Source organism: Meleagris gallopavo, chromosome 1 (assembly GCF_905368555.1).
Source record: "Meleagris gallopavo chromosome 1, MGAL_WU_HG_1.1, whole genome shotgun sequence".
Taxonomy (NCBI): Eukaryota; Metazoa; Chordata; class Aves; order Galliformes; family Phasianidae; genus Meleagris; species Meleagris gallopavo.
This window is the reverse complement of record NC_139404.1, coordinates 173,197,479-173,225,462: the sequence shown is the minus strand read 5'-3', so window position 1 is coordinate 173,225,462 and position 27,984 is coordinate 173,197,479. Positions and strand designations below refer to the sequence as shown.

Sequence of the window (27,984 nt, the reverse complement as noted above, 5' to 3'; positions counted from 1 at the left end):
GTTTGAAGTTCTTTCCCATAGTCTTGGGATATTTTCTGCTGCACGTAAGACAGAGTTTCACTTATCCTTGTTAAAGTGAAGTACTGAAAGTTACTAGGTTTTAGGAGCATTAAAATATACTCTGTCTTTTCTTCCCTGCCCCCAAAGTTATTTTTAAATGTTATTTGCAGAAAGACTTCAGAAGATTATTTACTGTTTTTCCTCTCCACTGCATAAGTTACAAACTTGGACAGATTTAAATCACTGTCTTTCCAAAATTACAGCTGCAGGCCCAGGAGGTGAGAGTGTAAATATCATAAGTCTTCTTCTGTGGATCCATCAGCAGACACATTCTGAGCTGATGCACAGCAGGGACTTTGCAGCAGTATGGTGGATTTTTCCCTGTCATGGAAAAGTCCTGAGGGTTGTGAGGTTGCTCCAGTGCAAACCAAAGTTTGGAAATAGAGGTAGAGTGTGAAGTACAATTCCCATCTTTTAGCTTTTCATGACTGCATGTCACATCTCAAGAAGATTTCATATTGATGTGATGTCAGAAGAGAAGCGCTTTCTTTATTAGCAAAGCTTTGATGTGATCTTTAATTTTGCAGGTGCAATTTCCCTGTTGCATCCTGCATAGATTGTGGTTACAAATTTCAGCAGGCAGGTAGCCACAGCTTCGACTTACAGACTGCAAGTGTGCTACTCATGGTCATACAAAACCAGCATGCTCACATTCTCACTGATTGTTTCTTGGTGAGAATTCAGCAGGGCTGAAGCCAGTTCTGCTTGGAGTTCTCTTTCACTATGATCCTGACTTTTGCACAACCAACCCACAGACTTCATCCCTTCACCCCAGCCTCCTGTGAGTGGCTCACTGCAGAGAGAGTTTGGCTCAGGGAAGGCATTTGGACCACATGATAGTATGGAGTGATCTGGGCCATTTAAATGAAATGTGTCGTAATGCAACCAGAATTTAATGAACAAATGCAAACACAGAATGCAAGTCATGCCGCAGAACCGTGGCTTGTGTGTCAGCTGGGAAGCTGTTAACTCCAGGAGTAATTAGGGTTGCTGGTGTCAGAACAAAACAACGTGAATTCCTACTATGAGTTTGTGTTAAAGAAAACAATGAAGACCTTTGGTTGAATAAGGAGAGATGGCAAATACAAGTAAAGAGGATGCTATCACCTGCACACTCAGAGCTGGGGAGACTGATACTAGAATATGATATTTAACATCAGTGCCCACAGTTCTTCAGAAAACAGTTGAAACAGAGAAGAGCAACAGGCAGCTACGAGGGCTGGAAAAACCCTTTGCTGTGAAAAATTGCAGGGCACAACTGATTTTGTTGGAAAAAAAAGACAAAGTGGCCAAATCCAGTGCAGGAGAATCTCCATAAGAAGGTGCTGCTGTAAATCAGAAGGGTCTGCCTTCAACAGAGATTTAGCAAAACCCAGTGTCTGGAAGCTTTGCACCTTTAACATGTGAGGAAGGCACACATGTTGACAGCAGAGGTGATCAATTATTGGAATAAACTCTGAGACCTGAAAGCAAGTCCACACCTTTATGTATGTGGTTTGTTGCCAGAAGCCTTCATCAGATAAAAATGCTGATAATTGTGCAAAATATAATCTCCTGCAACGCAAAGATCATGTTGTTTGGATGAATCAACCTGAATCATTCCTGAATTCTACAAAGATTGGTTGCTAACAGGAATATTTAGATGTGTTTATTAGAGAGAAGACCCTTCTTTCAAGGTTGGAAGCCTTGTTCAGATTTTTATTAGGAAAAGATCTGCATGCAGTACAGCTTTTTGGATGCTTCATGTTTGTATACCTTCTTTGGAGTTTGTGGCAATCATCACTGCTGGATGCAGGATCTGGATAAGATGGGTCATTGCTACAAGGCACAGCTGCGTGGTAATTACTGTGTTAAGTGGACTCTGACTTTATTTTAGCTATCCTTTCAATGGAAAATACGTCCACTTGATATGAGATTTAGCCTGGATGTAAGGAAGAAGTTTTTTACAAGGATGGTGAGGCACTGGCACAGGTTGTACAGAGAGGTGATGGAGACACTCAAGGTCACAGAATCACAGAATCACCAAGGTTGGAAAAGACCATCCAACCAACCAATAGTACTCACTAAACAATGTCCCTCAACACAAAATCCAGCTGTTCCTTTGAACACCTCCAGTGTCGGTGACTCCATCACCTCCCTGGGCAGCCCATTCCAGTGCTTGACCACTCTTTCAGAAAAGTAGTATTTCCTAATGTCCAGCCTGAATCTCCCATGGTGCAGCTTGAAGCCATTCCCTCTAGTTACACGAGAGAAGAGGCTGACCCCCAGCTCACTACAACCTCCCTTCAGGTAGTTATAGAGAGCAATAAGGTCTCCCCTGAGCCTCCTCTTCTCCAGACTGAACAATCCCAGCTCCTTCAGCCGCTCCTCATAAGGCCTGTGCTTCAGACCCCTTACCAGCTTTGTCTCCCTTCTTTGAACCTGCTCCAGGGCCTCAATGTCTTTCTTGCAGCGAGGGGCCCAAAACTGGGCACAGTACTCAAGGTGCGTCCTCACCAGAGCTGAGTACAGGGGGACAATCACTTCCCTCTTCCTGCTGGCAACACCGTTCCTGATGCAAGCCAGATGCCATTGGCCTTCTTGGCCACCTGGGCACACTGCTGGCTCATGTTCAGCCAAGCATCAATCAATACCCCAGGTCCATTTCCTCTACGCAGTCTTCCAGTCACTCCACCCCAAGCCTGTAGTGTTGCCTGGGGTTGTTGTGGCCAAAGTGCAGGACCCGGCATTTGGCCTTGTTGAACCTCATCCCATTGGCTTCAGCCCAGCTCTCCAGCCTGTCCAGATCCCTCTGCAGGGCCTCGCTACCCCCAGGCAGATCGACACTTCCAGCTAACTTGGTGTCATCTGCAAACTTACTGAGGGTGCACTCAATGCCCTCATCCAGGTCATCAATAAAGACATTGAAGAGGACAGGTCCCACCACCGACCCCTAGGGAACACCACTCGTGACCGGTCGCCAGCTGGATTTAGCTCCATTCACTACCGCTCTCTGGGCCCAGCCTTCCAGCCAGTTCCTTATCCAGCCAAGAGCGTACCCGTCCAAGCCACAGGCTGTCAGTTTCTGCAGGAGAATGCTGTGGGAGACAGTGTCAAAGGCTTTGCTGAAGTCTAGGTAAACTACATCAACAGCCTTTCCCTCGTCTACCAGATGGGTCACTAGATCATAGAAGGAGATCAGGTTGGTCAAGCAGGACCTGCCCTTTGTGAACCCATGCTGGCCAGGCCTGATCCCCCAGTTGTCCCACACGTGCCGCATGATCTCCCTCAAGACAATCTGCTCCATAACCTTCCCTGGCACTGAAGTCAGGCTAACAGGCCTGTAGTTCCCCAGATCCTCCTTACAACCCTTCTTATAGATGGGAGTCAAATTTACAAGCCTTCAGTCTTCTGGGATCTCATCAGTCAACAAAGAGCACTGATAGATAATGGCGAGTGGCACGGCTATCACCTCTGCCAGTTCCCTCAGCACTCACAGGTGAAACCCATCCGGCCCAATGGACTTGTGACATGGAGTAGTAGATCTCTGACTGCGTCCTCCCAAATCTCTGTCCGCACTCCAGTTGAAGCTACCAGGTCAGAGAGCAGAGTACCCTGGGGATAAATGGTGTGACCTTTAAAGACAGACGTAAAGAAGGCATTCAGAACCTCTGCCTTTTCCTTATCCTCAGTGGTAACATTCCCAGCCTCATCCAGTAAAGAATGAAGATTCTCCTGAGTCCTCCTCTTACCACTGATGTATTTGTAAAAGGGTTTCTTGTTCCTTTGAACCCCAGCGGCCAGTTTGAGTTCAAGCTGGGCTTTTGCCTTTCTGATTTTCTCTCTACACATCTTAACAACTTCTCTGTACTCTTTCTGAGTCACCCGTCCCTTCTTCCACAGGAGGGAGATTCTCTTTTTCTCTCGGAGTCTCAAGCTCTCTGTTCATCCACACCGTCTTCTTCCCCTCTGGCTCATTTTGCAGCTCAGGGGGACAGCCAGCTCCTGTGCCTTTAAGACTTCCTTCTTGAAGAGCGACCAGCCATCATGGACCCCTTTACTCTCTAAGAGTGAAATCCAGGGGATTTCCCCTACTAGCCTTCTGAATAATTCAAAGTCTGCCCTCCAGAAGTCCAAGGTAGCAGTTTTGCTGTTCCCCCTCCTGGCTCCACCAAGAATCGAGAAGGAGATCCACTACTGTTCATGGTCACTCTGTCCAAGACAGCCTCCGACCTCCACATCTCCCACCAGACCTTCTCTGTTTGCGAACAGAACGTCAAGCAGGGCAGCTCCTCTTGTCGTCTCTCTCACCAGCTGCGTCAGAAAGTTATCCTCCATACACTCCAGAAACCTCCTAGACTGCTTCTTCTGCTCTGTGTTGTATTCCCAGCATATGTCAGAGAAGTTGAAGTCCCCCATGAGGACAAGGGTTGATGATCGCGCAGCTTCCACCGGCTACTTGTAGAACTCCTCATCTATCTCTTCATCCTGGTTCGCGGTCTGTAGCAGACGCCCACCAGAAAGTGTGCCTTGTCATCCCTACCCCTGATCTTAACCTATAGGGATTTGACCTTATCATCCCCAGCCTCAGGCTCAATAACATCAAAGCACTCTCTAATATAGAGCGCCAATCCGCCACCCCTCCTTCCCTGCCTGTCCTTCCTGAAGAGTTTGTAGCCAGCCATTGCAGCAATCCAGTCCTGGGAGGGTCCTACCATGTTTCCATAATGGCAACTAAGTAATAGTTAGCCTATCACACATTGGCTTCCAACTCTTCTTGTTTGTTGCCCATGCTGTGTGCATTGGTGTAGATGCTCTTCAGCTGAGCCCCTCACCTCAACCCTAATCCCATTACTGCTCCCCCAGGCTCATCTCTAGCGGGCCCAGTTTTATCCCCTTCCCCCTTCATATCTAGTTTAAAGCCCTTTCTACAAGTCAGGTTGGACAGGGCTCTGAGCACGTGATGGAGATGTAGGTGTCCCTACTCACTGCAAGAGGGTTGCACCTTTAAGGGCTCAAATAATTCTATGATTCCTTCTGTGTCCTCACAGCCACCCAAAAGTGTGTAGCTATGCTTTTGCATCAGATGCCCCAAACACAGCTCATCTCTCACCTCCCCTTCAGGTCCAAGCTCTCCACTTCCAGATGGGAACTCTCAGCTGCAGTCTCCTGGAATTCCCTCCCTTTCTCTCACGCCTAAGATGTGATTCAAATGCTGCTTTTGTGCAGCCATATCTCATACATAACAGAAATAATTTCATACAATCTTAGAATCATAGAATGGCATAATTGTTTTGAGCTGGAAGAGACCCCTAAAGGTCATCTAGTTCAATTCTCTGCAATGAACGGGGACAAATACAGCTAGGCTAGGTTGCTCAGAAGGTGCTGTTGTCTTTTTTAATAACGATCTAAGAAATGTTTATTATGATTTCATCTTTAAAATAACTGGATGCTGGAAACAGAGAAAATAGTATAAATGATGGATTTTAAAAGTGAGCTCTAAAAATGGTCTGAGTTACATTTTCTTTGGATAAAAAAGAAGTCCGAAGTCCTCATCCAAGATAGCGGATTCTCATTGTTATGAGCTGGGAATCTTCTTTCCCCAGTAGACGAAAGCCCGGTCCATGTGAGGCCATTGGAATTTTTGCTGCTGACATTGCTGTCGCGGGGTATCAGCACTCAGCCCTTGCTCTGCTCAGCCTCACAGTGCGGCAGCTTCAAGTTGTCATTGGCTTTGGGCCAGTATATCTCAGTGGTAGTAGAAAGGAGATTCCCAGATTGATGGGAAAAGAAGGGAATGTTTCTCTGAGAAGTTGATGTAAGAAAATGGCTTGCTTCAAGCTACTCAAAGGTTTGGAATTTAGACGTAGCCCTGGGGGTTGTATATCCCTGGGCAGAGGGCAGGTGAGAAGTTCAATGAAAATATGCATTTGTTTTCGTTCCCTGGGATCTTGGTGGATAAATGACGTTTCATGTGAGGAAAAGATGAATTCCTTGTCAGCAAGAGCTAGTTGGTTTGGAATCTGAAGCAAATGCTCACTTTACACCACTCTGAACACAAGAACTAGAAAACACCCTAATAAAGTATTGTCCTCTGGTGCATTTTAATCCATGGCCTTGCAAGCTACTGCTGTAAAAATAAATGTAAGGCTACACTAGCAGAAATAAAAAGCTCTGAAAGAATTCTGTGTATCTTCACATTCTTCTCATATGAAAAATGAGTTAAAAATTTGGTCAGATGACAAGGCTCTCATTTGAGAGACAGAGAGCACATAATCCATGTTAATTTGTTAAATACTATAGTAAACTATTCTTCCAGATATACAATAGTGTAATTGTATTGTTGAAAACTATATTTAAAATGTTTCCTTCTACACAAGTCACCCAAGGATCATTAAAACCTCATGGCACTGAGTAATACACAAAATGTGAAACTTACTATAAATCCAAGGGAAATTGCTGTTCCAGAGACATCTGGCATGACCTTCTGCTCTAGCTGAGTCATATAGCTGAAATTAATGACTGACTGCTCAGATGTTCAGAAATCCCCAAATCTCTGTACTTCATTATCTGATTATTTTTTTTTTAAGTTAACCTGGAAAAATAATCTATTGCATGTACATGTATAGTGACCAGCATGGTGAGCATTATTACTAACAACAGAGCTGCATCAAAGAAAACCTGTAATGCAGCTCCAACGGGACAGTGAAATGTAATAGTGAATCTATTCACTTTTGCCATTCAGGCCACTGTGCTTTGTACTCTGTCAAGATGACAGGGCTCACCTCCCAGTTGCCAGCAGAGCACTGTGCTGCCGTGCCAAATCCACAAATACTTTTACACCAGAGAAGCTGACCCTGTGCTAGAGAGGTTGCCTCTCTCTCCCACTTGCCTGCTTTCTTGCTGGTTTAGTTTTAACACCAGTCTGATTCACTGACAGGTCTTTGCCACGAGTGACAAACACGAGTGACACACCACCCAGCAAGCTTCTGAACCTCTATTCCAAACACAGTGCTGGCATAGTCTTGTTCTGCCCCATCTGATACTGCCTCAAAACACTATGTGCCACAACTGGCTTCTCCTCATGACATCCTTCAGAGGTGCTTGATGTCAGTGTCACCATCACCTCTCAGTGCTGACTGCAGGGAATGGCAGGAGGTGACACGCTGACTGTCTGACTTTTCTGTCACACTCTAGAGCTGAGACATCACAGAAGGTCTCAGTTATGCATTAGGTCATCTGAACCTGACCTTCATATCTCTCCTTATCTCCTCATTCCTGCAGTCTGCTGTTCCCCATCCCCTTCCCTGCTGCATGGCCCTTTGTTTTCTGCAATGTTGTCTTCAGAATGACCTTTCCTTCCTCCCATGTTTCATCTTTGGTCACAATCCATGCTTTGGTTTTTTTTCCAAGTGAAGCTGTTTTTCAACTTGTTTTCCCCACTTCAGCACTCCGTACCCATTTTCTCTCCCCATAGCTCAGTGGTGTTTGTCTTCTGTATTCTTTGTCCTCATTCCTCATCTCTGTCTCCTTCAGCTTTCTCCTAGTTTACTATTTCTTTCCATAACCATCAATACTGCACTACCAGCCTATTTCCAGAGCTGGCAATTGTCTTGCAAAAGAGTTCATACCCTTGAGGCCCTTTGTGTGATGTTTTCCTACTCTTGTCCTCAGACTGTTTTCTATTCAGCATAAGTTAAATATTTGTTTGACATAGTTCTCATGGTATGCCTCTCAGCACACATTTTCAGTGCTTCATAAAAGATGGATAATGCACAGTTCACATAAGGAACCTCCTGCTCAATGACACGCATAGTTCAGTGTTACAAGCATCATCTCCCTTCAGATACAGTAAATAGAACAGAGCTTCTTCTCAAAACATTGGCTTTAGTTTTCCTTCTCATTTTCCTCCATGAATCTCAATCTTCACTTCAAACTTTTGCCGGCAAGCACTAAGTCTCTCCTACAAAGGATACCAGCTTCCATGAAGCAAGAAGTCATCAGGTCCTACTGGTTAAAAATCCAAAGCTGCTTCTGTATGTTTCTCTTGTTTATGCTTTGGGTTTGCGTTGCTGCCTCTGCTGGGATGTGTGCAGGAGAGTAAGATAGTGAGGAGGGGGCCAGGCTCTGATCCCTATTTGCTTTCCCCAGCACTCTGCTCCTTTCTTGTGTCATCCCTCACGGATTCCAAGGAATTGGGTCTCTGATATACCACAGCATTTGGTGCTGAGTCTTTTTGTATTGCATTGCCCCATACAATAATGGTCAGCCTCTAGCTAAAGCCTCTGACCCTTGACAGTAAGGTTCTGCCTCTAGCTAAAGCCTCTGGCCCTTGTTGTGCTATAAGCAGTGCATGTTAATTACGAAGACAATCCCATTGTTAATTAGAGGACCACTGAGAAGATCTACCTGTTTGCCTGGAGCTGCTTTCCAGCAGGGATTTTATCATAAGCTTTGTGCTAATGTGACAACGCGTTTGGAAAGTTCAATGTGTGGAAAATCTTAAGCAATTAAGATTTTGATTGCTTGTGTCATTGTTTGCGCCTGTGACGTGCATCATTATGGGCTGCCTTTAGAGCTTATACAGAGTTTATTTAATGTTCTGTCTCACATGTGAAGACTTGTAATGAAGAGCAGCCCCTGTCAAACAGCACATCCGTCTCAGTTGAGTTGTTTGGCCAGAAGGAAGCAGGGTGCAGGGCAGAGGCCTGAGGGCCTGGGCTGTAATCCTGCTGTTGATGAGAGTTCCCTCAGGGGCACTGGAAATCACCTTCACCATATCATGAAAGCTCCCCGTCCTTTTACATACGGGGAAAAAAAAAAGCTGGATATATGCATGTTTAATTACAACTGTAGGTACAGTTCTGTGCAATTTGCATATGTACCATATATAGGCACATAAACATACATGAAGTTACGGGCTATATATTTTGCAGGTTCACAGTCAATCTTCTTCACAGTACCCGTAAGTAACCTACTTCAGGCTTGTGGCTGTGGGAAGTGTAGTGCTAGTGCCTGAACCTCCAGCTGTTTTAAACCCAGGAAGGATTCTTGACTTCCCCTTGTTTAGGTGGGTGCCTAGTGGGCATCAGCACAAGATGATGGGTCTGATGGTGGAGTGGGAATACTTTCTTGTGAAGGGAATGGTATGTGTGATCAGGGTATGGTTTCAGAGTAGACACCGCCCATCATCTGAACCCACTTTTGAGTGCCGGATCTTTGGCAGATCCTCTCCAGTTTGGTCTTCTGGGAGTGTCACATCTATCTTTTATCTTAGTGAAAGCATACTGTGAAGTATTTAGTGGAAGGGGACATGTGATACTCAGTTGGCTGTGCTTTCACTGGAGAATGCAACCTGATCTTTTGCCAATTAAATTAACTTAGTTGATAAAATACACTCTGCAGTACGTGTTAAAAAAGAGTAGGATATATGTATATATATGGTGTATGTTCATGTCCTTTATTACCATTATTTAAAATATAGGACATACCAAACTGAATGTAGAAGCTGTCAGATTTTCTGATTATAACAAAATATTTTGGTGTTGGAGAATATATCTGTGAATTACTTTGTGAATGAGAGAAAAAGGAAGGCAGGAAAGAAGGCAGGAAGGCAGGAGGGAAGGGAAGGAGGGGAGGAAAGAGGGGAGGAAGGAGGGAAGGGAAGAAGGAAGGAAGGAAAAGAAAGGAAGGAAGGAAAGAAGGAAGGAAGGAAGGAAGGAAGGAAGGAAGGAAGGAAGGAAGGAAGGAAGGAAGGAAGGAAGGAAGGAAGGAAGGAAGGAAGGAAGGAAGGAAGGAAGGAAGGAGGAAGGAAGGAAGGAGGGAGGGAGGGAAGAGGAGAAGGGAGGGGAGGGGAGGGGAGGAGAAGGGAGAGAAGAGAAGAGAAGAGAAGAGAAGAGAAGAGAAGAGAAGAGAAGAGAAGAGAAGAGAAGAGAAGAGAGAAGAGAAGAGAAGAGAAGAGAAGAGAAGAGAAGAGAAGAGAAGAGAAGAGAAGAGAGAGAAGAAGAGAAGAGAAGAGAAGAGAAGAGAAGAGAAGAGAAGAGAAGAGAAGAAGGAAGGAAGGAAGGAAGGAAGGAAGGAAGGAAGGAAGGAAGGAAGGAAGGAAGGAAGGAAGGGAGGGAGGGAGGGAGGGAGGAGGAAGAGAAGGAGGGAGGGAGGGAGGGCGGGTGGGAGAAAGGGAAAGAGAGCGAAAGAGAAAGAGAAAGAGAAAGGAAGAGAAAGGAAGGAAGGAAGTGATTTAAAATAGATGTAAAGTATTATAAGTGTTTGAACAGTAGATAGAAATTGTATCATGCATTTCATAGGGGAAAGCATTGATTCTGTCAGCATAGAAAAAAAAAAAAGAATACCCGAGTGCCGTTTTACCTTTAAAATAGGTTGTTTATAGTCTAAGCAGCTCCCTTGTGCTGAGATGTGTAAAAAAATCTAGATGTCCTTCTTGGACTTTAATTACCCAAGAGCTTTACCCAGGGAAATGCTGGCAGTTGTTTCCAGTGAAGTCAATAAATGCTGGAGTACCTTGTGAAACATACCCTGTTAAGCAACTATTCTGATGTTTTCAAATGTAATTATTATCCCCATTACAAATTCCATAGAATTGGTGCAATTGGTGCAAGGAACTCTTTGCAGGGCTTACCTGTATTTTCATAGAATCACAGCATCACCTAGACCAGAAACAAGACTTGCCTGCTCATCAACCTGACCTGCCACATCCCCTCACTGAACCATGTCCCTTAGTGCCACAATTTCTATTTCCAGTAAGAAAACAGAGCAACATCTAAGATGGTTTTTAACTGACAGCCTGAATTTCCTCAGACCCTGTTGGGCTCTGCCTTATCCTCAGAGCTCTCATTACCCCTTCTCATTCCCTCTCCTCTTTTTTCTACAGCCTAGGCCTGTATTTGCTTTATTCAGAGCTGTATCAAGGCATTCATGGTTGTCGTTTTATGACTGAATAAGCAGCACAGACCTTAATTTTGCTGTTATTTCCAGCTGAGGACTCTCCATCTTCCATTGAAATTGCTGTTAATTGTCCCTCAGAATGATGACTTCGGACTTCACATTGTTTCATTTTTCTTCTCGTGTTCACTCCTATAGCCCTAAATATTGTCCAGTTTGACAAGCACGGTGTTTTGACAGATACATGCTATTACTTTGCTGTGGCAGTTAAAAGGCTTCCAGTCAGGTTTCAGACTGAGAATGGTACAAACCACAGTTTGGCAAAATAAATAAATAAAGTTCCTACAGTGAGGATGAAATTATTTTCCTGTATTTTGAAGTATCTTTTTATTTCAACTCTGTGGCTGTTCAGTAGCCAACCAAATTCATTTCCATGCGTTCCAAAGAAAAGTTAGGTCTTGCATGAGCATGTGTGTTGAGTGAGATTTAGTTTATTATTTATTTATTGATTGATTACGTGAGGATCATGAGGATGATCAGAGGGCTGGAGCGCCTCTACTATGAAGATAGGCTCAGGGAGCTGGGCTTGTTTAGCTTGGGGAAGGCTCCAGACCTTCCAGGACTTGAGGTAAGCTTATAAACAGGAGAGAGACTGACTTTTTACATGGTCTGACAGTGATAGGACAAAGGGTATGGCTTTAAACCAAAAGAAGGGAGATTTACATTAAATGTCAGGGTGAAATTGTTTACTCGGGGAGTGGTGAGGCCCTGGCTCAGGCAGCTCAGAGCTGTGGGTGCCCCATCCCTGGAGGTGCTCAAGGCCATGCGGGAAGGGACCTTGGGCAGCCTGAGCTGCTGGGAGGTGTCCCTGCCCACAGCTGGGGTTGGGGCTGGGTGGGTTTAGGGTTCCTTGCAAGCCAACCCATTCTGTGACTCTGTGACTCCGTAACTGTGATTTTTCGCATAACCCAAGTTAGTTTTAATTTGGACTCTCAGAACTGCAGTGCCCAACTTCTGTGTTTCAATCTTGCTTATGCAACTGATCACCGATAGCCACACTTTGAGTCATTTCTCTGGAAGGGGAAAAAAAATCATCCCGAAGCGTTACAAAACTCTCATTGCACACTGCAGAGGTCTGTGCTTTGCAGTCCTGCGCATCACCGCGGGCAGCGATCTTGCTGGGGATCTCAAGGAGCGCTTCAGGAGAGGGGCAGCGGCTTTGGGGAGGGGGGAGGGAGGGCGGCACGGCGGGAGCGCGGAGCGCAGCGAGCCGCAGCGTGCGCACAGTGCGCGCAGTGCGCAGAGCGCTGTCAGCCGCCCGGCCCGCGCTCAGCTCGGGATGTCCGCGGCGCAGCCGGCAGCGAGCGCGGGGACGTCCGGGCGGGGTGCGGAGGAGCGGGACCGCGGTGATAAATGACCGCGGGCGCAGCATGAAGATCGCCGCGACGAGGACCCGCCTTTCGGGGACAGCCCGGGCTCCCTCTCGGGTTTCAGCGCGGCCGGGGCCGGCGGAGTCGCGGGGCCGTTGCCCTCCGTCCCGCCGTTACCACGGCGCGGCCCCTGCCCTTTGTCACGGCGGCGTCGCCGGGGCATCGTTCTGACGCTGCGGGGCAAGATGGGGCGCTGCTTCTCGGCGGAGCTCTGCGAGGACCGCACGGTACTTGGGGAGACTTTTCTCCCTCGGTCCGGGAGCGGGGAGCCCGGGGCGGGGAGGGGCGATGCTCGGTGGTGCCGTGCCGGGGGCTGGGGCTGGGAGCGGCCGCAGAGCGCGGTGGGCTTCGGGCGCGCCGTCGGTGAACGTGCAGAGGTGCGAGACGTCAAAGAAGTTTGGTGAAGTTTCAAGAGAGATTGGGCGGCCATACATGTCCTAAGGGCTTACCTCTGACGCTCCTTTCCGACGTGTCGGTGGCTTGGGTTGGACGGGACCCTAACGATCAGCCAGTTCCAACCCCCTGGAAACTGCTTTCAGGATGGATCTAACAGGACCGAGCTCCCGAGCATCGGAAAGAGTCGGGCAGGAAAGAGAGCAGAGGTAGGTACACAGCTACAGGTAGCAGGAGGCTGCCTGGTGCCAGGTAGAGCCAACACAGTGCTTGTGCTGTGTTCCTTGGCCTTTGCCTGGGGTTTATAGATGAGCGCATGCATTTAATTTGCTTAATAGCAGCTATCTTGGCAAAAACATGTGCTTGTGCAGTGTACTTCATTAGAGTTTGGGGCGTTAAGATACTCATCCTCAGTCAAACGAAAAGCTGATGCTGTCCCCTTTTACCTAGTAACGTGTTTAAATGGAGCTGAGGACAGTGTCAGGCTTAACGTGGAGCTTGTGGAAGTGCAGTCACTGGGGGCTGTCCCGGTGGTCAACTCCACCTGTGAACTTTGTGCAAAAGGAAGTGATGGAGGAGGATTACTGCTGCCCCCCTGATGGAGGAAAGGCTGTAGGTCATTGTGCACGAGTCACAGTGGGCAGCAGTCATTGCTCCTGCAAGTATCAGCTGAACTATTTATTGCTATGACAGGTTTCCCAATGTATATTCTCTTTTTTCCCCTAATAATTTATGGCCTGCCCCCAGGGAACTGTGAATAAAGCACAACCATGACTAAGCACCATCTGCAGGTCAGAGTCTCTCTCTCTTTTTTTTTTTTAATCTTTTATTTTGAAAGCTCTGGATACAGGAAAACTATTCTGAAGGAGCAATGTTAATAACCGGTGCAGTACCACAGAGCATCTGTGTGCAGTGCATGTTTTTAGGTGGCAGTGCAGAGCATTAGGAAATGTTTGCAGACGGTCCGTACGTGTACTCAGACCTTAGGATGCAGCATACTGCAAGTGCATTATTAGTCATCAGGGAGGAGGAACGTGTCCATTTGTGGCTGTGACTCCCACTGCTCTGGTAGTTTTCCCAGCTGCAGATGACTTTGTGCATGGCTCTGGGCAATTTTCTGATCCTCCTGGCCTAACCTGTGTCATTTGTGAAGCAGACCTAGTATTGCTTATTGTTGTGTTTAATTTTTATTTTCAGAACTGCACTGCTAAGTTTATGGCTGCTGTCATGAATTGGAAAGTTGTCACATTCCTCCCCCTGCCTGCCTGCCTGCCCACTTTCCAGGAGCTGCACCAATCTGCTGCTTCTGTCTGTCCTTCAGGGACTTCAGAGAGCTTCAGATTGAATTGGGAGTACATAAGTACCACATTCAGTGTCTGGTTTACTTGCTGCAGTGTTGCTGAGTCCTTCACAGGAGAAATGCTGGGAAGTCTGCATATTTTGAAGGTTATGATAGGAAAAAGAGATGTTACCATAGCTTTTGTTCAACAGAGCATTAGCACAGAGCTAACATATCATTCTACCTATTTTGTTCTGCATTTCCTTCTGGCTGAGGAGATGGGACATATTCCAGACACAAGACTTAACCATTGTGTTAGGTATGATGTGCCAACTTCCTTCATCTCCATCAGTGGCATGATTTTAGTTCATGAGATGTACATCAGTCTCAGAGTCATTTCTTGGGATGCAGCCAATGGAAGATCTTTCTCCTAAGCCTTCCAAGCAATAATTAAATTCGTCATTCATTAAAAGTATCTAAAAAATAAAAGCAGCGTTTTGCTTCGTTAAAAACAAGAAACAAACAAACAAACACTGTCTTGCTTTCACATTTAGGAGAGAAAAAAAATCCTGACTCAGATCATAGCAATTTTTTCTGCCTACTGCACTGAAGGACTGGATACTTGCAGTCTCCTTATAGTGTCTGCGGCCTTTTTACTCACTGGAACCAGCATGGCCCTGGGGTGACAGCTGAGCCATGAAGCCCTGGGTTGGACCTGGCCCTCAGTCCCTCTGAGCAGCTCTGCTCCAAGCAGTGCCCGGGTGAGGGGAGGCTGCAGAGCTCTGTGGGTCTGCTGAGCCCATTGGGCACAAATCCATGGGAGGGCAGAAAGGTTCCTTCTTGCTCTGCCTTCTCTTTCAAATACTCATTTGCGATAAATATAATGAACATTGATTAGTTCAATAGGATAGCCTGTTAATTTTGAGTCTTGCACATTTGTTTTGGCAGACTTTACCTTGTGTGCTTGGGCATTTTCTAATTGTTTTGATGTTTTGAGGTTGAACCCCTATGAATCTCCACGTTGGATCTGATAGCTTTTCGTTCTCACTTCAGATCCAGTTTCACTCCATGGTAATACCGGGTTTCCCAAGAACTGGCATTCCCAGAGCCCTGGCTGCACTGGCTCTGGTGTGCTGGTTATGTGCTGAGCCCCTCTGATGATAACAGGGATAGGCTTTTTTTCATGTGGGATTAGTGTCACGTTGACACAAGTCCCAGGAATGCCTGCAGTCCAATCCTATCGCGTTACACTGACAAAGCAGGTTACAGTAACAGAAAATGTCAGGGATTTGTGAGTTCACTGCACATCCAGGAGACCATGAAGCTGATCCAGTGATCAGCCAAAGTACTCCTTGCCTCTCTCGCAGAAGAGGAAAATAAGCACTGATCGTAGAATATCCTGAGTTGGAACCCATAAGGACCATGGAGTCCAAGTCCAACTGATATGCCACTGTTCAGTAAAAAAATCCTCCAAGAAAGTTGCACTACAATAAAACTTGGTGCTGAGGGCACCCCTCGCATGTCTGATGTCTCAAGAGACAGGAAAAGAGGTCTGGAAGAGCAATGTGGAAGCTCTTACTGCACTATAAACCAGCACAAGAAGTGTTGGTAGGGGAGATACGTGACAGCCAAAGCACCTGAGCTGCACCAACACAGCTGCTTCCCAACATCATGGTGTTTGCCAAGTGTTCCATAGGGTGGGATGGTGCTCATGCCAGAAGGTGGGTGTGGGCACAGCATCTTCCACCATGGTGACTTCTCTCTTCTGGAGAGCAGTTCACCACCAGGCATCCTCAGAGGTAGGGCAAACCTTGAGGCAATGTCAGATGAGGAGTTTGTCATACTTCTTAGGTAGAATCAAAATTGAAACTCTACTTTCTTAACTAGGACATGTATTTATTTATTTATTTTTAGTTTTTTTTTCCTTCCCCCCATTTTTTGCCCATAAGGAGGATATTAAGAATCCCATTGAGTTCTGCACATCTGTAGATACTGGAAGTGATCTATACGGGGCTCAGAGCCTCCTTGCTGTAAATTGTTTTACTTTCTGGGAGTGGGTAACTTAAGCGTGTGCTCCCCATCTGTGAGTCCCATATCCAATGTATCCCTGAGCACATACCTCCAAGGGCACTGCTCCTGGCAACCTGTCAGGAACGCTTCCTGACTCCAAGGGAGCGACTGGGCAGTGTGGGCAGATGCAGTGATACTCTCCAAAAGGGGAAACGTTATCTCTGTAAGAATGCTGTTTTCTGCATCTGTGCAAGGGGCACATACCAGGCTATTTTAATCTGGATCTTTTTGGTTCTTTAAGGCTTTTTTTTTTTTTTTTTTTTTTTGCCTAATGCAGTCTGGAGACTCTGCAGTCCTGGCAGGCGATGCCCTGTGCATTAGTCAGCAGTGTCAGTGTATGGAGCTGGCTCTGCCAATCAGATCCACCAGTCATTTGGTTTACAGTAAAATTTTCTGGGGAGCAAGTTCTTTGGAAATGGTAGATGTCACCCCAAAGTGGCACCATGTAAAGGATTACTACAAATTCCAGGTTAGGATTTCCTGGTATCACCACAATTAAAGCAGTTCTGTGTTTCTCTTAACAGAGCTGAAGTTAAGTGCAGGAAAAATAAAGAGAAACATTAGGCTCTGAATTTCATTCCACTTTCATTAGATTTGTATTAGTCTTGTTTGCTCATTCCATCTTTTAAATTCCATTTGCTACTACACTGTCTTGTTTCTCAGATGTGATTTTTCCATACTGTCCTTTAGAGATTCATTAGCCTTTCTAGCCTGGGACACACTTATAGCAGCTTCATCCAGCTTTCCTAGCCTCCTAGCCATAAGTGACATGACCAGCATGTCTACACAAAGGAGCATGTCTACTTTCCTTTGCCTTCTCCCTAATCTGATTCAGGACTTTTCCAATTTCAAATGCTGGGATTTATTGCATTAAACCAATAAACTCCTATAGATTTTCCCGAGGCTTTTCTTTGTCAGTTTACACAGCATTTATGAAATATCCAGTGTCAAAGTCCTACATTTCAGTAATTCAGCATACTTAATGACAATATCATTTATTTTTCCTTTGTCCAGCACATCTGTTTTAATGCCTTAAGTATTCAGATTTCTTTTGAGACAGGTCAAGGGAAGGAGCTCATATCCTTTACAGACAATAAAACAATCTGAAGGAAATGTGGAAATAGGCATGAACATCATGCCAGGAGAGGTGTCTGTCTGTGTAGGGTATGCTCACCATGTCTAGAATGGTGTAAGTGCAGTAATCTGCTATGCAAATTCAACAGCGTGAGCATACTATTTTGTTGCCATATTACTATGGTAGATGCAGGCACAAATAGATGAAAGTGTTCAAACAGAATTAACAGTATCATCCTGTACGTGTTGTCCAACCATGAATGGTTCACAGATTGAACAGCAAGTAGTAGACAAATCTTTTTAGACACAGGGGAGTAATTAGTGTATTCAATGCTGTCATGAGCACATGGCTTTGTGTATATGTATTCCTGCCAAACAGAAGTAGTGGTGGCCAATGAGTGGTGGCTTTTAAGCTTGAAAAACTGAATGAGTTCATTATAATCCTCCCTACCTACCCCACCGCCCCCAAAAATCTGAGGAATCATTCTAATCTGCTTTACTGAGTGAACATGTGAAAGTGCTTATCTGGGATAAACCCGGGGACTACATATTTCTCTCTTTTTTTTTCCCTTAAACAGAAAGAAAATGCTCTTGTGAAAATAGACGAGCTAGGAGTTGAGCTTACAAAGATCAGGGATGAAGTCGGTAAGTAGCACAAGCAAAATAACAACAAAAGTGTTTCTCTCAGTTTACACAAAGTCCAATATTCCCTATGATCTGATCCTGGGTACACTGCATACATGGGACAAAGTGTCTTCTGAAGCCCAGAGGCAAGGGGATTCTATGATTTCAATTTGTTGTTGTTGTGCAGACAAGTCCATCACGATGCACTGAAACTGACTGTATATTATCTGTACTAAACAAGTGGCTCTTCATAAATCCACCTGAGAGTGGACCTTTGATATGTAAAGGGGAGCTATAAGAAAGAAGAGGACAGACTCTTTATCATGGGCTGTTGTGAGAGGACAAGGGGAAACGGTTTCAAACAAAAAGAGGGGAGATTTAGATTGAATACAAGGAAGGAGTTGCCCAGAGGTAGTGGATATCCCATCCCCAGAGATATTCAAGGCCAGGCTGGATGGGGCTTTGAGCAACTGATAGAGCTGTAGGTGTTCCTGTTTATTGCAGACAGTTGGATTGGATGACCTTTAAAGTTCTCTTCCAACTCAGATGATTTTATGGAATTGTGTCATGTGGGATTGGTGAGCCCAGAGTGGCTCTGCCTCCCCTTGAGGGAGACAGGGATGTAGATCTTTCTCAACAGGGAGGGCTGTGCTTTGCCTTTGCTTTGCCTCTGGTGACTCATTGCACAAAAGCTGAGCACAACTCTTTTCTGATGCCCAGCTGCTTGTGCTCCCTCTGAAATATTTTGGCTGATAGCCATTTCAGAGAGAGATTTTTGTCCCCATTGCCGAAGGATACTGCGGCAATAGCAAAATATTATTTACAGTTTCATCCTGTTATTTGTCTTCATCCATCCTCAGCATCACTCTTCATTCTCACAGAGGAGCTGCTTCTACAAGTGCTTAGGAAGGGCATATCTGAAGCTCTCTGTTGTATACCCACTTCTCATTTGGAAGCCTATCTCTTGGATTTGCTCACGTTCTCCGTTGGGATTACAGCAGGGAGCAGAGGATCAATTTGTTCCCTTACTTTTGTAATTGGTGATGTGACACCAACTGTGTTTTGAATCTGCAAGCTAAGTGCAGTAACCAATGCCATGAGTGAGATCAGTTCTTGTCAGTCAGTTCTTTGCTGTCTCTAAAGCAGTGCAAGCTTTGGGTGCTAGTGGAGATGTATATCCCACCTGCATAATACAAGGGTTATGCTGTTCACATTCTCAGGTGAATCTTTATGTTGTACAAAATTCTATCTATCGTGCTAAGCTTTATGCAAATAAAGAATAAAACAATCACTTAACATCAGCAATCATAGGCAGTTGGAGTTAACATTTAGGGGAAAAGTACAGAGTGAACCAGTAACTTAGTTATTTTGACTACAGCAAAGTAGTAGTTCTGACTTGTCTCAGTCACTTTGGTAAGCAGACTCTCATTAATTTGAAAGTTATCAGCCCAGATGAACAGCTTGAGCGTTGGTCAAAAATTCTGGATTTCTCATGTGTATGTCTGCCGTGTGAGTAGGACTCACAGATGGAAATGTCTGGATGAATCAGTAAAACTAGGCTAGAGTAGTCAGGATTGGTACAGGTGGTTGGTCTAATGTTTGGTTGTATAGATGATAGCTCTAATTTGGATAGTGTAACATTGCACGTGTGGTGCAGGCTGATTCTTCAGATTCTCTGTACAGTCAATAAAGAGAGAGCATCATTCAGTGAGGGTGGTCCAGCTTTGACATGCCAATGTCCAGGACTGTCTCTCTAATTGCAATTATTCACCTTATTTTAAATGTCTACATGTGGGTTGGGTATCTAGTTCCATCTTAGACAATGTAGATCTAGGCCAGACATAGGTGCTCAGTGCTGCTTGAGATGCCCCAGGGAATCTGAGACATCCATGTGTGTAAAACACTGTCTGTTATGGGCTGTACCCTTCTGGACCCAGGCAGGATGTTTAGGTTTGAGTGACACCCTCCACCTTTACCTCTAGCACTGTTGTGGAGTCACACCCCTCATCATGCAATGAAATAGAAAAGTGCTGCTACTCAGCTTGGAGAGGAATGTGTGCATCCACAGCTTTGTAAGCACCCAGGAACTTGTTATTTTATACAAAAAGGTTTGCTCATGTATTTTGCTAGAAATAACAAGGCTAGAAAAACACTACAAGCAATCGTTCTACCCTCAAGACATTCATCTTTATAAATTATACATATAAGCACTTTTCAGATGTAACACTGAGTCTCCTGGAAAAAAAGAAGTGTTGAATACCTTCTGTTTCCTCTCGCTCTGGTGGAAATTAAATGTCAGAGTTGCATGTTCCTTTGCTGTCAGATAATTGACATGTGAAGTGAGCTGAGAGGTGTGGAGGTGCATAAACACCTATATGAATGTAAGACAATCAGATGTCAAGTTTAAAATTTGCACTGTGAATTTGCAAGAATTTGAAACCTGAATGCCAGCTCCTTCTGGATGTGCCTCCCGATCAGAGGGGACTGAACTCAAACAAGGGCTCTGTGATTTGTCTGTAGTTCTGTGGCTAAGGGTCAGAAGTAAGGGCACAGGCTACACAATTTGTTTTTGCTGTTGGATGCAGAGCCCATTTCTCATGAGCAGGCGAACCCTGTACATATGACATCAGCCCCCAGCTCCCATGGGATTACCCTGCAATGCAAAGAGGCTGGGCTCCAAGCTTAGTTTTCTGCAGGGGATTTGGTCCATCAGTGACGTCTCCCTCTCCCTCACCTTCCCAACCTGACCTGAATTGGGTTTTGCTTTTCTGTTGCGCTCTGTAACAAGGTGGGAAATTGAGCAGCTCAGGGAGCAGGGAGGCAATGGCACCTGCTCCCCTGTAACCCAAGATGGCTGCTGTTTTGTTTGAGGTGTTTTATATTCAGCATAGCACAAATTTCCTGCGAACTAGCCTGATTATCTGTCTCCTTTTGCATGTGGGGTATGTGGGGATGTGCCATGAAGACACACTTGCCCTCTTTCCTCCATTTTGCGCCTGCATCAGAGTTTGATTTGAAAAGCATGAGCACTTTTGTGTTTTAGGCGGTGGAAAGAGTTTCATGTTCTGGGAAGTGTTACAGATTGACTTTCTTTTGGTTAGAACGTGTCACTTCATTGCCTGCCCTCCCTGCGTGCTGGGTAATCTCATTAGAGAGGCTATGAAGAGAAGGGTTTCATTGCAGCTCCAATTTAAAGCCTGAGTAAGTTTCAATTATTCTGAATCCAGAGCTGCGGGCTCTTTGGTAGCTTTGCACACCAAGTGAAACTGTTACAGCAAGAGATGGAGTTTACAGCTGTAAGGCAAACCACAGAGACAGGACGTTTCATGACCATATAAATCCTGTTGTGGTGTGTGGTAGGTGGGAAAGCTTTCTATGTGGCATTGCTGCAGTGCTGAACTCCCTGGTACAGCCTCACTTTCTGTAGGGAGCAGAGAGCCTGAAAGGGGCACAGTGTCCATCTAATGCTTCTGAAAACATCAGGATCAGAACAGGACCAAAGCAGCAGTATCTATCTACAGTCTAGACCTAGTGAGCAAGTTTGGATATCACTTAGATGGATAAGTACATTGCATGGACACATCTAACTTGGGTGTGCTCACAGCAGTTGGCAATTAGAGAAATTGTTGCTATCTTGAAAAAAAATGTGTTTTACAGAATATCCCACACTGAAAGGGACCCACAAGGATCACCAAGACCAATTTCTGGCTCCAAAGAACAACCCCAAATCCAATCCCAATGTCTGAGAGCACTGTCCAAGCGCTCCCTGAGCTCCAGCACTCAGGCCGTGCCCACAGCCCTGGCCAGGCTGTTCCATGCCCACCGCTCTCTGGTGCAGACCCTTTCCCTCACCCCCAGCTGCCCTCCTCTGAGGCAGCTCCATGCCGTTCCCTCGGGCCCTGTCGCTGTCACACAGAGCAAAGCTCAGCGCTGCCCCTCCGCTCCCTGTGAGGAGCTGCAGCCGCCATCAGGCCTCCCCTCAGCCTGCTCTGCTCTGTGCTGAGCACACTGGGGGCCTCAGCCACTCCTCACACAGCTTGCCCTCCTGACCCTTCCCCATCTTTATAGCACTCCTCTGGATGCTAGTAGTTTGATATCCTTCTTATGTTGTGGTGCCCAAAACTGTACACAGGACATGAGGTGAGATCACACCAGAGCAGACTAGAGCTTAGTCTGATGCCATAATAGAAAAAGACAGGAAAACGCATGATTTTCTGCTTCCAGGAAACATAAAATGTCAGTCATTCAGATTAATGTTTTTGAAATGTTCTGAAGTTGTCTGCAACTTTAGAGGCAGCTTCTTCCACTGTGCTGACTTACAAGGCCATATGTGTCTGTGCATTTTGAAGGGCAAAGGAAGGATAAGCATCTGACACAGTATATTCAAAAGCTCAGTATTTTTCTAAACCAGCTATGGACCTAAATCAGAAAGAAGGACTTGCAGTGCCATCTAAAACACACCTTTTCTGTGGTGGTGTTCTGAGTGTTGTCATCACAATAATTTTAATCATTTCTTTCCCAGTAACTCTTTGACTTAATTTGTATCAAGCCTTCAGTGTCTGAATTGAAAGCAACTATTTGGTGGCAAAGTAAAAGCTGCAGAGTACTCTGTGACACTGCTGCCCTGGGAGACAGGAACAATACAGAGGAGGAACCAAGTGGGGAAACAGATTGAAGCATTCTTGACTCAGTGGAATGCTAGAGTTGCACCTTCTGAAACAAGTTGTAGACACGCTTATGAATTTAGAGACATTGCCACTGGGTTAGTTCGCAAGAGTAAAACACGTACACTTTCTGATTGCCCTCAGTAGTAGCCTGTCCTGGGTGCTCTCTGGTTCCATGGAGCACACAAGGTAGTTGTTTGAATATAAAAATATTTAAGCAAGTGGGCACTAATGGTTTTAAGAGATCCTTGTTAGAGCTGGTATAAGCTGGCCTGTGGAGTGAATAGCTTCCCAATGGAAGCTATGGAAAATAACATATGCACAGGATGCAACTCAAGAACCTGTAGGTCCTCTGCTTCCCTGGTATGTTGTTGTATGTGGGACTATGGCCAAGGCTATGACTTGAGAAAAGGAGATAAGGAAAATCTCTTCTCCCAGATGAAAGGCCTTGTGTCGAGTGATTGTCACATGTGCTGTCTTTTCCATCCAAGACAAAGTAGATGCCCCAAAGACTTGATTTTTCAGTCCAAGACTGTGCTGGCCAGAAAGGAGACATCCCTGCAACAGAATGGAGGTCCATGAAATTCCTTCTTTTTGTATTATTCCAGGCCCCAGTTTTGTGTGGGCATTTGCAGGGCTCTGCCAATGCCGCTATTCAAATAAATACTCCCGTGTATGTGTACTAAAGGGAGGAAGACAGAGGAGAGTGTGAGCCTGTTCACAATTGGGATTCTGGAGAGTCCCAGTGTTGGCAAGAACCACTGTGCTCAGTGATTTACGGAGTTGACGCCACCCTTGCTCCCAAGGATCTGAGAGCCTGACTGTATACTTTTGTGTCCTCAGCCATCAACACAGCGAGATGTCAGAAACTACAAAATGAGAAGGAGGATCTGGAGAGGCGCTTAGAGGAGGAGGCGAGAAAGCTTCGCTGGCAGCAGAAGGAGGAGCTGCAGGATCTGGAGCAGCGTTTACGTGAGGATTACAGCACCAAGATGGAGAGCCTGCAGGAGCAGCACAAGCTGCAGCTGGATCTCATCAAGTCTCAGCATCTGCACCAGGTCAGTTCTAGCCTGTTTGCTTCAGAAAAGCAGACCATGTCTGTTCTGAGTGGTTTCAGGTAATGAAACACAGGCAGTCTCAAACATGAAGACACTGGTAAAAACTGATGACTAGAAAAATATATTCTAGATTGTCTTTATGGCATTTCTCTCCTATGTTCTTAATGGCATTTCAGTATAGTATAGTTCAGTATGTTACATTGCCATGTGTTTTCTTAATATGCTTCCTGATGTTTTACAACTAACATAAACAATTATACTAGCTTTGCTCCCCACACCTACTTGTTCCCCATCCCACCTATTCTAGTCAATTTATATGAAACCAGTGCTTGAGCAAGAATCTGTTATGCAGAAGTATTGCCAGTAGAACCCTGTCCTTCGTTCTTTCGAATGCCACTGCTGATACAGTGAAATGGTGGGGTCCATTGCAACATTTATGTAGGCAGGGAGGAAGGCTCCCACGTACAGCTACTTTAGTCTTAATGGCTGGAGTGAATGATCACCATAATTCATGCATGGGCACCTCATGATGGCAGAATGCCCTGCTGTGTATTATGCCAGTTTTGCCTTCAGCTTGTCTTTTCATGCACTCTGTGTTGTCCTCACTGAATGTAGGGTACAGTTCTAATTTTTCCAGCTGCAACTCTTACACATTGCTCAGCACCACAGTTCACGAGGGTTTTTTTTCCTCTCTGAGGCCATGTAGTCTGTCAGCAACACTCTGCAGTGCAGATGTCCCACACTGTTCCCCTTCTACTTGGATGGTGACAGGGCTTGCTTTGGAAGTGAGCCAGCCTCATCAACAGAGCCTGTGTCCAAGATAGCTTAGCAGGATTAAGGGGTAAATGTTGGTGTAGCACTGTAGGACTGCCATAGCTGAAGCTCTTGCAAGAGCCAGGAAAAGAGACTGCTCTGTATTTAGTTCAAGTGAGGGGAAAGGATGGATGTCGCACTGAGTGACATGGTCTAAAGGAGTCACAGGCATGGTTTGATGGTTGGTCTAGATGATCTTATTGGTCTTTCTAGTCTTAATGATTCTGTGACTTTATGAAAACAGTAGGTTGGGGCACAGCAGAGGCTGCAGTCCACAGTCTTTAAGCTCAAACATTTATAGAAAGGGAAATGACCCCATTTATGCCCTGTAAAATTCCTGAGACAGAAGTGAAAATACAAACTGAGATGATGACAATTCTGTGTCTCTTGTACTGTGTTTACAGCATAATGCCAGTGATAAAGTACACGGCTCAGACAGCCATGTCAGATAGACACACTGCATCCTAGCTTGTGCCCCTGCCACCCCAGGTGTCACTGTGCAGGCAAAGGGGACAAGAACACTGTGTGCCACTGGGCCCTGCAGTAGAGCAGAGTTACGGGCTCCTTCGTAGCCTTCCCTCAAAAGGGAGCTGTTGGCAGAACCTCCCCTCTCCAGGTCTCCCACCCCAATCTGCCAGCTTGCTTCTTGTTTGTTTACTCTGCTATCAGTGGACCCATATGTTTGACAGCTGATTCCAGCAAAAATATTTTTATGGGGATGTTTCTTCTTTCTCTCATGTAAAGATTTGGGGGAGGGTGAAGCTCTCTCTCTGGATTTTACCCATTTTAATTGCTATGCCTGTTAGCTGTTATTGATTTGCAGGGCTTGTAAAGTGCGATACAAAGGCTTTATGTGACCAAGCTCTTTTGTCCCAGGCAAACTGCCTTTTTTCTGTTGCCACATTGATTTTTAAAGATGCTTGGGAAATGCTGTAAAATAGTTTTTTCTGCTCTACACTAGAGTTTTCACAATCTTTCTCTGAAATTGCATAGTATCTGTTCTTGAACTGTGTCTCTTGGTTCTCATTTTAGTTTATGACAGACATTTTTCTTACAAAGCCCCTCAAATTTTCTGCTTTGGGTTATGGTATAAAGGAGGGAGTGGCATTCCCAAAAGCTTTGGCTTTTTTATCCCCTTCACAGTGTTAAGTGTGCCAGCTTGTCTTGAAAGAGATACCAGCTCTAGCTGCAAGCCTTGCCCCTCCTGGATCATCAGGCATTAGCATTTGTGAAGGAATTTGTTCTGCAAGTTAATTTTTTGCTAGGAGAGCTGATGACTTATCTCTGCTTCTCTTTGAAGTGCTTCTCCAAGCTCCAAAGACAGCAAAGGGTGGATGGTGACTTTATTCCCCTCAGACTGATCACTGCAATGTGGGTTACACAGGTCACTTGACTACCAGCATACTTACATTTCTCATGTCCTCATCTGTTGCAGTGCTATTAATCACCACACTGAAACAGTGGAAGTGCATCTTCCCGTTAGTAGGGCAAGTAGTTCTCCCTCCTCCAATCCTTTGGTTTGCTCCAGAACTCTTAGTTCCCAGAATTACAGGAAGTAGAGCAAACTTTTCTCTCTGTTGCTTCAGAACCTCTGTTGTGAGGCTGGTATCTCTGTCTTTTCAATCCATGGTTCTTCTGGCGTCTTATGATGAGTGATAGTAGTTTTTCCCTCCTGACTCATACTCAGCTGTACACCCATCCTGTGTTCATTGCTATCAGAAGCTGGCTGGAAAGCTGCTCACCAGTGACACTTCTTGGCCTCTTGCCCTGGAATAGGACAAGGAGAACTGGAGGAGCTGTGTTAGCCTCTGAACCAAGTTTCCTGAGAACTAAGCGTAAGAGCCTCACACCCAAAGGGTTTGTTATCTGTGGTTCTTCATCCTCTGCTCAACTTAGAGAGATGATGCTCTGGAGAGGGGAAGCACTTGGCTCTGAGCATGCCACAGAACACAGCCTGCTCAAGGGACTGGAATCATTCAGCCCTAATGCTGCTGAGCCAGCAATGATCAGGTGTGACAGTGCATGCCAGTATTTCTATGCTCCTTGCAACTAAGTGCAAAATTATAAATCCATGGTCCTGACTTGCTAGTGTTTCTTGAGCAGTTCAGCTCAAACTATTTTGTCCTCCAGCCCACTGAATTCCTACTAGAGCCTCTTCTTCCCTTTGGCTTATTAATCCTTAAAAATCCCATATGAACTTCTTTTTATAGCCAGAAGTAGTTGTGACACAGGATTTAAGTGAGTTGATCAAGCTTACAGAGTAAGTTAGTGGCAGGGTTGGAATGTGATCCAAGAGATCTGGTTTCAGCTGCCAAGTAGACAATCTGCTATGAAAACTGCAGACTGCAAGTCACACGGGAAGGTTAAAAGGAGTCATTTGGGATGGGAATATAAAGCATTCAGAAGACAGAAAAATCCCTGAAGACCATTTGAAAACTGGAGTATATTTAATTGGCCTTATAGATAAATAACCTGACAAGGATTGTGGCAGAGAAAGGAGACCCCTTCACCTTCTGAGGATGTTGGAATTGATCTTAATTGTTCCTATGGGGTGCTGCTGAGCTGAGCAGCAATTAGAGCATGAGTAAAGACTTAATTAAGGGTGGGTTAAAGAATGTGGCAATGCTCATACGAGGCGTGCAGACTGGGAGAAATCAAGTGATAGTTCATATCCCAATAGTAGCCCACTGGGTCATCTAACCCCCCATTGCCCTGCTCTCCCATGCAATGTATCAACAAGCTCAGTTCCACATTGTTCTGTGAACAGTTCTTCACCTCTTCGTTGTCTCCCGCAGTTTTAAGAAAATGTATTTGTATAGTTTTAAATTCCATGTTTAATGCCTGTTTTTCATTCTAAGAGATAACCTTATCCAACCTGATATGAAATATTGCTCCTGTTGGGTGATCTAATACATATGTTTGATAGATGTGCTTGGCTGCAGTATCTACCAATGTTCTGCGTAGCAGTGGACAAAAATGCTGTGTGAGGCGAAGTGACTTTGCAATAAACAGCTGTTTCTTTGTAACAATTAAACAGCTCAATTTTGTGCATTGCCAGATATCACAGGCAGTGTGCAGATACCACAGACAGTGTGTATAGGGAATGAGATCACTGTGATAACAAAACCTGGAAAAGCATATCAGGTCATCGATGGTAACACTCAGAACTGCTCTGATGAATACTTGAAACCCTAAGGAATTGGGGGTGGACTCCAGGGTTTTTCTGATATCATTCCAATGGCCATCTTTACAGAGCTGGAAGCCCCATTTTGTTCCCACTTGGATGGCTGCTGAATGAAAGAGCCCAGTGAGTGAAGTTTGACATTCAGACCTTAGGTCATTGAGCTGCTTGGCAGGGAGCTTGCTTCCAGCCTTGATTTTGGATCTCTCTTCCGAGTGAATCCCTTCTAGAAATATGGCCATAAGCTGAACAGAGGTAATGCAGGTGGGCCATGTTTGGTTAGCCACATGGACATTGCTGCTGAATTGTGCTGCTGCGAGGCTGAGGCTTTGTGTAGACAAGGAGGCAGGACTGTTCTCCAGCTCAGACTGAGAACAGAGGAGCTGCTGTTCCAGGTTATGCTGTGCTTGACTCATAGTCAGCAAACTTTGCAAGGCTCTTCAGTGCCAGTTGTTTGCAG

The 27,984-nt window shown here is 45.3% G+C and overlaps 1 protein-coding gene and 1 long non-coding RNA gene across 3 annotated transcripts in view; both read left to right on the top strand.

Moving 5' to 3' along the window:
* Positions 1-27,984, top strand: part of MTUS2 (microtubule associated scaffold protein 2) — a 268,680-nt gene that overhangs the window by 227,660 nt on the left and 13,036 nt on the right. For both annotated transcript variants that reach the window (XM_085216075.1, XM_085216077.1), the window contains 2 exons: positions 17,763-17,829; positions 23,316-23,530. In XM_085216075.1, coding sequence (XP_085072201.1) covers positions 17,763-17,829; positions 23,316-23,530 — 282 coding nt within the window. The remainder of the gene's footprint in view (positions 1-17,762; positions 17,830-23,315; positions 23,531-27,984) is intronic.
* LOC146545790 (uncharacterized) lies at positions 10,213-14,515 on the top strand. Its single transcript, XR_014881087.1, has 3 exons — positions 10,213-12,595; positions 12,908-12,970; positions 13,959-14,515. It is a non-coding gene; the product is annotated as an uncharacterized LOC146545790 (long non-coding RNA).